Raw genomic sequence first — 12,628 nt, forward strand, 5'->3', positions numbered from 1 at the left:
TGACTTGTCTGTCCAGAGAACATTGTTCCAGAAGTCTTGGGGATCATTTATGTGACCTTTAGCAAACTTCAGACAAGCAGCAATGTTCTTTTTAGAGAGCAGTAGTTTATTCCTGGCTATCCTCCCATGAACACCATTTTTGTTCAGTCTTTTTCTGATCGTTGAGTCATGAACACTCAGATTAGCCAAGGCCAGAGCAGCCTGCAGATCCTTGGATGTTACTCTGGGTTCTTTTTGACTTCCTGGGTGATGCGCCAGTTTGTTCTTGGAGAGATTTTGGTAGGACAAAATCTTGGGGAAATTTTGGTAGGACAACTGCTCCTGGGTAGAGTGACTGTGGTCTTGAACCTTCTCCATTTGCAGACTATCTGTCTGACAGCTGATTGATGGAGCCCCAAGTCCTTAGAAATGTTTTTGTAACCCTTTCTAGACTCAAGAGCAGCAATAACTGCTTTTCTGAAGTCCTCAGAGATGTCTTTTGATCGTGGCATGACATGTTTCCACACAACCGTATGGTGAAGACCAAACTCACAAAGTTTCTGATCCTTTTATAAGGTGGGGCCTCCCAAACTCACCCCTGAAGATCTACCTAATTACTTAAATAACTGATTCTAATTATTTCCTTTAACTGAGCTGATGCAACCAGGGGTTCACTTATTTTTGCACATACCCTCACCGTTAAGTATTCATTGTTTGCCTAATTTATACATTGTTTTATTTCACAAGACATGGAATTGTTTAATATAAACCCTATTAGATATTTATAAAAGGACAGGTTTTGATTCACAAAGGCTAGCATGGTAAAACTATGGAATTTCTGTAATCAGCATTAGGGTTCACAAACTTTTCCTCGCCACTATATCATGCACATTTGAGAATATTTACTCAACTGGAAATGACCTCAACATTTGTCTTGTTTTAAAATGCTACTAGAGAAATAGGTGATAATTCGCCAAGACAACAAGTTGAGTGTTACGAGCTACAAAACGTATTATTTGATCATTTGAACATCCCTATTTAATTACACATGCTTCTAAGAAGGAACATTATAATAAAAAGTTTCCAAAGCCAAACAGTTTAATTATACACGTTTGACAAAGAAACTTTCTTCCAAAGTGTTATGATTAAATTACTTCAAAATCTGGTTTTAATAATACTTGAACAAACTAATAATCCAGGTTGTTAGAGTAGCAAGAAAAAATAATTAACCAGACATTTTGTTATTTAGTCCACTTAAAAGCTAATGTCGAGCAAGTCTATTTAGAAAAGCCTTCATGGTTCCTTTGGTAACACTAAACCCATTACCCATGGAACCCCAAATTGTGTATGCTTATATTTACATATAATGCAAATACTTAATATAAATGCAGCCTAGGTCGACATTTATTTATTTATTTATTTATTTATTTATTTAATAATATTTATGAATTGTTTACATTAAAGACATCTAAGCAACGTACAAAACAAGTCTTCATACAGAAGACAAAACTACCTTCCTCAGAAAGCCTGTTAGAATAGGTATATTTTCAGTAGGTGCCGAAAACCCAGAAGGGTTGCTGCCCGCCTAATTTGAAGTGGTAGGGAGTTGCAGAGAGCAGGCCTAGTTTATTTATCAATAAACTATAAACTGAAATTTTGTGTAACTTCTAGTATGCCAAAGTACTATTTGAGAATCAAAAAGCAGTAGGTTAAGTAATAGCTAGTAATTATTCATTGATCAGACTTTTGAATTTAATAAATACTTAAGAATGTTAAAGAAATGTTTTATTTAAACATCCATTGTCATTACTTACCTGAAGAATGCTTGCAACTTCATCAACTGGTAATTCACTTGCTTTTTTGGAAGTCAGGACAGGAATCATTATTTCATTATCATCATTAGGCAGTTGCTGAAAACGTGCAACCTAAAAAACAAGGAGCTATACAGATCACCAGACTGTACATTCTCCCCCTCCCTCCTCAATAAGTTACAAAGAAATAATATCCAGGAAAATGAAAGCTAATGCCACTTTCAGTCATGTGTCCAACAGACAAGTATTGACAGTTTAAGCCATTTCTCAAGAATAAAAAAATATGTTCTTATATATTGTGCAACTGTTCAGAATACACATACAAAAATTAAAATTGTATCCCAGACAACCTATATCATATAATAAATTAAATTTACATTCCAGCTAGTCATTCCTACATCATTAAATAGAAATGAATGTCCCAATTAATGGATCCTAATGATTACATATATACATAATCCTGTTGCTCATTATTGTTAATGGCTAAACAAGGAGAAGCAGTCATGACAGTTCACTGCCCTTCTCTCATTACACTCTCTTCTCTTCCTCCTCCCCACACCCAGCCCTTTTACAGGTTCACACATAAAACAGAATTTTAAACCAGCACAGTGCAATGTCAACAGACATGGAACAAATTTTTACACTTACTGAGTGCACTACACTCAACAATGGCACCCTAAATCAGAGCAGCACAGATGAACAAGCTACTCACAGATGTACCAGTGCACACTGAGAATATGCACTAAAAAAGTGTTTTTACACACATTCAGTTATTCCATAGACATTCACTGAGTAACAGACAGCTCAGGAAAGCAGAATGTATTTAAGGCTCATGAAGATTCCAAACCTGTAAGCAACATGTGCTCATACAAATGATGTACTGCACGAGAATGTGCAAACTACGTCAAGGTGTTTACACAGAGCAAGCATGAGAACTGGGTAAATAACAGTGGCATAAAGAGGCTCTTAAATCATGTTTTAGAGAACTCTGTGAGTTTGTTTTTAAACTGATAAACATAACTTAGTAAAAGCAACACAGCCATATTTTAAACTGAATTTCAGGCTCTGTGTTATGGCCTCATAACTGGAGAAAACGAGCAGCTTTTTTTCTTTCTAGATCAACTGCCCCATTACCACACTTATTAATCTTCCACTCCTACCAAATAAAATGCTATGGAGAAGCTATTGCTATGTAGCACATGCATCTCCCCAAGAGCCTCCTGAAGAGCAATTGGGAGAAGAATAATTTACATTTACAGCAAGAAGACCATGACCACAACTCTAAGAGCCCATTTAGATGAGCTCAGAGACAGCATTAGACCTTCACTGCCAGCTCCTGATGCCACATATGAGGTTATCTAGATTACAGCCTTCATCAACATAGCTAGAATTACCACTGAAACGCAGACCTTTAATGAAGACCTACTTTATTTTTTATATTTTATTTATTTACTTACTAACTAACTGAGGGCTATGCAAGGGTTGTTTAACCCTCAAATAATCCATGATGGCTGGGTTTCCACAACACGGTGCAAACCTCGATCACCCTGGTCACGGGTTGCATATTCAGAATGGCAGTCGCACACACCTAGCATGCACCGTACGTCACTTTGGTTATTTAACCCATGAAAACCCACGATGTCATGTGAACTGGAGTGAATGTAAGTGCTAGTATAATGGGAATGTTGGTGAGGAGGGAAATCTCTATCCACTTTATCCGAACCATGACTAATGTTATAAACCTTTATCATCTGAGTGTGCATGTATGTGTGTTCCACTCCACAGCTTATCTTGGTGCAGGGGTGTGCGACTATGGGGGTCTGTGGATCATTTTCAACACCCAGACCCCTGCCCTGCAGGCCACACTGGGATTTTTTTAAAAAGTTTGTTTCCCACTGAAATTCAGTGGCAAACCACTCTATAGCACACAGTAGCACTGAAAGGATTAAATATAGCTTGTTTGCAAACTAAATCTGGCCCTTTTAAAGCTCCGTAGCCACCACAGAGCATCATTTTGTTTTTAAAATAATTCATCGGGGCAGCAAGAAACACATTATCCATGCACCACATATTGCCCCTGTCTTAGTGCCATTCAGGAGCTAGACCTGGAAATGATATTGGGTCAATAAGATTCTAGAGGCAGGTTGTGAGCAAGCAGCAGTAGCTCTTCCTAGCTGTGACAGCAATGTCTTTCAGCACCACTGAGATAGATGGGTAAGATGGGGAGGAAGCCCAGCATGGTGGACCCCCAACTCCATTAAGGTTATTTGTCCACAGTGTTCTATTAACTTTTAACCAGCAAAATGTCTGCACTGTATTCCCTTATTTCAGGACACTGAACTAAATATAGATACTTTATAGTCAGGTAGTTCTCCATTATCTTAACCTGGACCCTTTGATAGTTTGAGACACTATATTTGCTTTTCAAACCTCAGTAGCTGTCTACTGAGCATTTTCCACATCTTTCTTATGATACACAAGGAAAAACAACTCTGATCCATCCCTCAGCGCTACAATGGCATGGGGAAAAACATTAAAGCAAAAGCTCTACAATATTATTCATTATATACCGCCTTTCTACCCATTAGTTTTCCAGACAAATGCATAATCAAAGCCATGCACAGTTCATAAAAGACAGCAAAACCACCATTATCCCAATGTTATAAAATAATAAATGTATTAAATGTATGAAAGCAAGAAGTCTAAAAGAATCAGACACCATTAAACGCTTGCTGGAATAAAGAGGTCTTAACCAGCTTCCTGAAAGATTAAAAATGGCTAGTTCATGTAAACCTCTTTAGAGAGTTCTTTTCCATGCAGTGCCAACACAGAGAAGACTCTACTCTCTCTAGCCTCCTGTCTTGGGGCACACACAGCGAGACCTGGCTCAGACACAAAAATCAGCCCAAGATGGATGACTAAACATAACCCCAAATATCGACCATTAATGTTTGCAAGAAAAATAATGTATCCTATTGAGAAATAATGTATCCTACTGAATAACTGATGGGCTTATCTGAGAATGCTGAACAATGTACTGTATGTATTAACCATTTTTTAAATGAAAACTTTAAAACATTCATTTGAGTTGGATGAATAAAAAAGGAGCTCACTGGGTGCCTCTTGGCATTTTTCACTTTAACTCACAGGGTTGTCAGATCAGTGGAGAAAAGCAGGATGCAAACATTTTTTAAAAATCTAATTAAACTGGATCAGCAGAACACATCAAGTGTTAAATAGTGGCAAAAATTTGAAAGTTTACACCATCAGCAGATAAGCTTACATTGGGTGACAGATTTGTCTACATTTCAATTACTATATTTACAGTATAAAGAACAGTCAGTGCTAATCTGTCATAGCCAGTTTCACACAACATTGTATAGCAACATCTGCAGCTATACTCTGAAAAGACAATCTGAAGCACTCTGAAAGTAATCTCCTTCTAGTTAGCTATGTTGTCTTAAGTTATTTCTTCATTTTGACCTTGTGTATTTAGTTTTTTGGAATTGCATCTAGACACCAAATCAATCTGGTAACAATATTGCAATTAATGGTGCAATCCTATGGCCGCTAGTCAGTGGCTGTCAGGGTTTTATCTGAGCCCATAGAGTCCCAAAGCAGCTTTGATTCTGAGGAAGAGAGGCAACTCGTGGGGCAGGAACTTTCCCAAACTTCAGAGGCGCAGCTGGAGGAGGAGCCCCCCCTTCTCATGTCCCTGGGAGTGGCAGCGAACCAGGCGTGGAAAGGGAGGGACAACCTGAACTTTTAGACTCGAGGTGCAGACGCAGGCACAAGCGAGAGACCACCGGGGCTGAGCTTCGGCACTCAGCCCGATTGGCTCGACGTCAACAGCTGCACCCAGAAGCATCACGGGAGAGGGGGAGATCTTCCCCTCCCACCCCTTAAGTTCAGAGAATTGCCGCCCTTTTCTCAAATGGAGATCAACTGACGTACTAACCCTTCGAACCCCTAGATGGCTGTTCCTCTGTAGTTTCTCTGAGTCTCAAGCAATTAGCATCTGTATGCCTCATTAGGATAAATGGGATTAAAGCCTTGGAAAGCAGCCCTTTTGTCTGAGTGTTGATTTGGCTTTTGGAGTAGTCAGTAGGCAAAAGGGGAAACCCTGACTGTGGCTAGATGGCCATAGGATAGGTCGGTTCCTGGAGAACTAACCCCCACCCCCTCCCGCATCATCTTGTAGGAAGCGCAGATCGGCCCCACACTCCGCGCTCGTAAGAGCAGCGTGGAGCAGCAAAAACAGGGCGTTCCTGGGGGCGGGGCAGGGAGGTTGGAAATGCTGGTACAGCACATCCTATATGGAGTCCAGCAGCCAGTTCTGGACCATTGATTCACATAGGATTGCTCCCGGTCCGTCTGTGAAATCTCAATATAATGTATAAAAAGAAGGCTGAACTGTTGTTTTGGGCAACAAATATTAGTCCTGCTCACCTCTAATCGTGCACTCTCATAGGAACATAGGAAGCTGCTTTATACAGGGTCAGACCATTGGTCCATCTAGCCTAGTGTCATTAACACTGACTGGCAGTGGCTCTCCAGGGTTTCAGGCAGGAGTTTTTCCAGCCCTACCTGGAGGTGCCAGATTGATTCTGGGACCTTCTACGTGCAAAGCATGTGCTCCAGCACTGATTTACAGCCCCTTTCCCTATCCTTTATGTGCAGCTAATAGCCCTGGATGGCGATGAAGATTCCAATCCATTTTAAGAGATACATCCAGCTATTTCAGTTGAGCCAGGCAGGTGCACATCTCACTTGCACCAGCTGCACACACACAAGTCCACATCCATACATGGATCTCCACTAGTGGATTGAAACAATACCATTCTGAACATTTTAAATTTGATAAAGTACAAGAATTCAAACAAAATAATACTGAGAGGCTGAAATGTACATAATTCAGCATCAGCCTTGGTCTCTCACATTGCCACTAATACTGAAGATACCAAAAAGATTTAGGTGAATGATTTGCTATGCCAGACTGAGACAAGACAGCTGTATTCTAAAGCAGGGGTTCTGAACCTCTTTCAACCCAAGGGCTGAATTCTGGAGAAGCTCGGGGGGGGGGGGGGAGAGACACATTCAGTCATGGGTGGGCCTAAAAGCAAAAAGGGTGGGGCCAAAATCATACCAGCATGGGTGGGCCTAAAAGCAAATAAGGTGGTGCCAAAATTTCAATCATACCAGCATACTGTAGCTTAAAGTTCTTAGTGCCAGTAACTAAGCTTTAGAAGAAGCATTTCAAACTTTTATAATGGGGAATAACTGGACTAAAGCTAGGACCCAAACATCAGTGGTTGGGGGCATGGCTATCTGGAGAACCCAGGAGGGCGAGAGTGGGACCCCAGGATGGCTGGATTTGACCTCCCGGGCCTGAGGTTCTGTACTTGTTCTAAAGTGAGTTAAGTAGTTCTGCATTGTTTCTCAGCCTGCTCAGTGTCAATCCAAAGAGAGTACATGACAACCTGCTGAGTTTGATCCAGTCTTTAAACATTCTCTCTGATGCTTTATAATGAAGAGATAATGTAATAAAGCTTTGTTGTGTATGTTACGGATACAGCAACTGAACTGATAAGCTAAAATTGATAATTAATATCAAATTAGTCAGACTATACAGAAAAATATCAGTGCAAGGCACAAACTATAAATATAGCTGCAACTGCTCTTTTCCCGTAACATTTTAATTTTAAAAATAACTATCACCATTTTTGCATTATTTTATTCTCAAGTACTTTTGTTCCTTGCTACAAAGGAACTGGGAAGAAGCTCCCTTATGAAATGATAGCGAAGTTGGAAAAATTATATATACATCTTTTAGCAGAGATAGGAAAGTTACTGGCTTTCAACTACAATTTTTATTTCATAAGAGTTCATTTTACATCTAATTATTTTCTAGCCAGAGATTGATGTATGGGCAGGAAGGTATGGGCTAGTAACAACTGTTTTGTTTCCAAGGCTTCAGATTTCTTATTGTTTGCCCCCAATAACCCAAAACAACCACCCACGGCCACCAACACACAGTGGTTCATTCACACTAGGAGAGAAATACACGGGGAGGTCATGGCGTTTCATTTGTGCATATTTGGAAAAATACAACATTTTTTCCGTTAAAGGAAAACATGAGATAGGTGGGTGGAAATGGTGGGATAATGACTGGATGATGACAACATCATGTAATGGATCCACACAGTTCAGTGAGTGGCCAATCATGAATATACAATAAACTGGAGGTGTAGAGACACCCTAGGATCTTTTGTTGAATACCTTCATTACAGCAGTTGTGAAAGTATGCCCAATGGACCAGTGGTTGCTAACTGGTTAACAGCAGCTGTAGATTCACATTGTTTTAAAAAATGTGAAGATGTACACACTAACACATTGCATTGACTATAACTCATCAAACTCTTCCCCAAGAAAGGCCTTAGTGATGCATTTAAATAGTGCAAAATGAAAGAGAAATTGATTGCATGCTGATTCTTCTGCAACTGGGCAGCTTCCCCTATTACCTAGAAGCCCCTTCTAAGCAAACAGCCTCTGATTTTATTTTAAAATCACATTTGTTGTAAACTAGTTTTTTATATCAAGATTGCAGGAACAAAATGCAGTCCAAACCAGTGCTACAGGACTTCCAGTTCCATTCATACTAAAAATATTTCTTTGTGAGAAACAGTAACAGCACTACAGTGTGGAATGGAAGGTGTACAAGTAGCCATAAGTATGGGCCTAATTTCTCAGCACTAAGATATTTTACATCCAATGGATATGACAAGATTGGAAGAAGAACACTTCTGGAAAAGTGTAGTACAATCCCATAAATAGTTACTCAGAAATAAATCCTACTGAGTTCAGTGGGGCCTAATTGCCAAATAGGTGTACATAGCACAGCCTTTGGGCTAGAGTACATGATTAGATCTTCCAGTTTGATCTATGCAGGAGGGGTGGGGGTGGAGTTTAACCCCTTCCCTCAGGCCACTTTCCTAGTCCTTTCCCAGCAGCTGTTCACCTTGTGAGAGGGAGGGGAGAATATAGGTACTGATTAAATGTTGTTGTTGTTTTAAACCTAGCAATTAAGCATTCATTTGTAGCATGAGCATCAATATCAGACTTAAAACTGATACATGGGACCATTTAGTATTTCTGAAGCCTAGTGATAGTAAAAGCAATTAGCACAGAATCAGCTATGAGATCAGTGTGAAGAAAGCACTTTCAGATTTATAAAGCATTATTCCCATATGACTATTTCCAATTAACGTAGTTCATCTTGATTTTGCAGTTTCAGATTTCTATTAACTGTTTTTTCTCTGAACTTCCAACTAAAAAAAGGGATAGCTACAAGTTCAGGAATAATAGAATTCAGGGCTTGAGATAAGTAAGAGCTTTCAATAGTTAGGAGGAGTCAACTATATTTCTATATTTTCAAAGTTTCTCATAACTGGAACAGTGAAATGTGTGAACAATCAACCCAATTTTAATCAATACGCCTTTAATGAGTCCCTGCTTTATTTAGCACCTACCTGAACAAGAAAGAGCCTCGTGTGGCGCAGAGTGGTAGGTGGCAGTATTTTGCAATCTCCACGACCTGAGTTCGATCCCAGCCGAAGCTGGGTCTCGGGTAGCCGGCTCAGGTCGACTCAGCCTTCCATCCTTCCGAGGTCGGTAAAATGAGTACCCAGATTGCTGGGGGAAAGGTAGTCAGGACTGGGGAAGGCAATGGCAAACCACCCTGCTACAGTCGGCCATGAAAACGCCAGTGCAAGCAGCATCCCTCTAGGGGTCAGTAATGACCCGGGGCTTGCACAGGAGGAACCTTTCCTGAACAAGAAAGGTATGACTAACTTAAGTTTTTTAATCTCTTCATTACCAATTACAGTCAACTGATCTGATATGGGATTATACACAGAGTTCCTCACTTCTTAAGAAACAAAACCACCATCACTGCATCAACAAGATTTTAGTTCAGGTAAAGTGCCACAATTTATACAATTTAAGATGAAATTGCTGCACAACAAAGGTCCACCAGCCTAAAACAAGTTCCTCCAGCACCATGCAGAGTCTCCAAAGCAACCCTGTACCTCAAGGATCATGCAAGCTGGTGCTTTTTTTAAAGCAATCATCATCCTACACTCAAGCCCCAAATGCAATTACTTTGCCAAGATATTTACCTTCATTTTTCCATCGAAACCGCACTTGGATTGATGGTTACAAAGACTTTAGTGACAGCAAACAGCAGCCCTGGGCTTGGGGCTGAGAAGTACAGTGCAGAAGGATCCCTATATTCCAGGCAGTTGCTTTGTTCCCACTGCCCCCAAATACAGCAACATCCGTGAGGAGGGGGAAAGTGGTGTAGAGCTAGCAAGAAAAAGGAAAGAGAAAGAAATAGAATACACGCAAAAACGCCACCATTTTTTGGCCATCTCAGCACACATACCTATATAGATGTAGCCGGCTGGAAGCCACCCTCCCCACCCCTATCCAAAGGTAAACGATGTGTAACCCCAGCAGCTCCATAAAACAGAACAGGAGGGAAAGAAAGGAGAGATTTGACCAAAGAACCACCAGCAGGGGAGCGATGCCTGCTAAAAGCCGGGCGCTTCCCTGGAACTCGAAGAGCCCTGCCACAGTCCCTCCCTTCCCAGCATGCTCCCCACTTGATCGCTCCCTCGTCTTGACACCTGTCAGCTCTTCCCTCGCACAATCCTCAGCGCCCGCCACCCTCCCTCCCGACATCCCAAGCCTGTTGCTACGGTACACCCCGGATACACACATGGGGGGGGGGGGGAGAAAAGCGAAACAATTCGGGGGGAGGAGGGGGCAGGTAAGAGAGGGGAGGGAAAGACAACGCTGGTGCACTGCAAGAATCTCTCTTGGGTGCGGGTGGGAAATTCTTAAGTATGGGGCGGGGGGGCAACAGCGCGTCTTCGTACTCCCCGCTCCGTTTCGCCAGACGCAGCAGCACCTTGCGAGGGGTCGGACCTCACGCCCCGCGCTCTGGGGCACGGCCGTTCCTCGTGCGCCGCATCCCCACCGCTCCCGGCGCCCACCTTTTGCCTCCTCATGCACGCCCCCACCCAGCCCGCAATTCGCCCGGCTTACCGAGCGAGGCGCCTCCTCCTTCCAACGCCCCCACACCCTTCGCAGCCCTGGCTTCCCGGGCTCGAGTTCCTAGCAGCAGCAGCAGCAGCAGCAGCAGCGGGGGCCCAGGCGCATGCTCCCCTTCTCCGTCCCGTGCCAGGCTCGCTCGGTCTCTCTCGCCTCTCAGCGCCCCAATTCACTTCCGCTGGCAACAGCGGGCACGGAGCGGAAGGGCCTGGAGGGGAGGGGGGGAGGCACACACCAAAGCCAGCGCGCATGCGCCTGCGGAGAGACGCGCGCCGCCAGCCCAGGCCCGGCGACGGGGGGCGGCCCTCAGCTGCCGCTCGCGCTCAGCGCCCGCTCCCCGCCGCGGCAGCCTGTTCTGCGCTTGAGGACGAGAAGCGGGAGGGGGAGGCAAGCGCCCGGCTCGGTAAGGGCAGGAGGGTGGGCGGCCATAGGGGCCGTCTGTTCGCACGGCGCTGGTCTCTAAACGCAGCCGAGGTCAGCCTTTCTGTCTCTCTCTCTGTTTGCGAGGGAAGGAACCCCATTCTGTTCAGTGGGGCATTCCTCCAGGTAAACGTGCATAGGGTTGGGTTGAAAACGGGCTGTCAAGTGAACGCGCGCGCGCGCGCACACACGGCCACCCCACCCCACCCCACCCCACCCCACCCCACCCCGGTGATCCTCTGGCAATCGCCGTATAGGAAACAAATGCGTCTGATGAAATGGACGGTGTCCACGAAAGCTCATGCCAGAATAAATACATGTGTTGGTCTTTTAGGTGCCACAGCACTCTTTTTGCTTTTCTCTTTTTGCTGCTAGACAACAGAGCTACCCCTCTGGAACCAGAACACAAAAACGCCACTTTGACTATCGAATCCAAGGAGGTTGCAAAGGGGCCGTTTTGAAAAGAAGGATGCTCCTTTTTCCCAGAAGCAATCAATGCTCTGCCTTGGAAGATGACGGGTGCTCCTCTGAGGATTTCGGCATGCCCCAGCTGTTAAGAACGCCTGAAAAGCAGGCTTCACAAATGCAATTCGAAGTTGCCAGTTGGCAAGGAAAATCTGCCCTTGTTCCACTGGCTTGAACTGCCATCCTCTGACCATGCCTCATTTGAATGGGCATGAATTGCCTTGCTGCTGACCAAACCCCAAAAGTCCTTTATAATCCAGCACAGTGGCTCAATAGTGGCCAGGTGGAGACATCGCCCATGCCTTCCAGCTCAACTTTGATGATAAACACACTCTATAAGTCCCATTTCCATTTTTTTACCATGTACCAGACTTGTCCCCAATACTGAAGCATATTCGCCATTGTTGATCCAACCAGCTAGCAGAATCCTAGTTTGCATTGGTACCATGCCCAATAATTTTGCCAGTCCATGGAGTTCTAGAATTACTGAAGTTGGCTGATTTGCGAGGTCGAATAGGATGACCTATGAAACAAGTTTCATAGTTTTCTGACGGTTAGATGAAAAATCAGGTGCTTTCTATGTACATTTCCATGTTAATGGGGTGGGCCAACCACTCATTCAGTTCTTGCCCAGTTCCTCCCACTACAGTGAGATACTGTAACCTAACGTTAAGTGCACCTACTTTAATTTCCCATTTGTGCTGTATTGGCAGCATTTGAGGGGATCACATTTAAGAAAGACAAGATATTGTATGAACATTAGATGTAGTTTTTAAAGGTAGACATTTTCACAGGGTAGTACCCCAAAATTAAGTCTTGGTATCATGCAGTAAGCAACC

General features: G+C 43.2%; 1 protein-coding gene across 1 annotated transcript in view; it reads right to left on the reverse strand.

Annotated features, from left to right (window-relative positions):
* Window positions 1–11,081, reverse strand: part of ATP2C1 (ATPase secretory pathway Ca2+ transporting 1) — a 58,699-nt gene extending 47,618 nt beyond the window's left edge. The window contains exons 1-3 of the mRNA XM_084858200.1: window positions 10,899–11,081; window positions 9,968–10,154; window positions 1,794–1,904 (exon numbers count right to left, since the gene is read on the reverse strand). Coding sequence (XP_084714326.1) covers window positions 1,794–1,904; window positions 9,968–9,973 — 117 coding nt within the window. The 5' untranslated portion in view covers window positions 9,974–10,154; window positions 10,899–11,081. The remainder of the gene's footprint in view (window positions 1–1,793; window positions 1,905–9,967; window positions 10,155–10,898) is intronic.
* Window positions 11,082–12,628: the final 1,547 nt, after the last annotated feature.

The sequence above is a fragment of the Heloderma suspectum genome, chromosome 5 (genome assembly GCF_057233095.1).
Source record: "Heloderma suspectum isolate Gila_16-S chromosome 5, 16-S_ref, whole genome shotgun sequence".
Lineage (NCBI taxonomy): Eukaryota > Metazoa > Chordata > Lepidosauria > Squamata > Helodermatidae > Heloderma > Heloderma suspectum.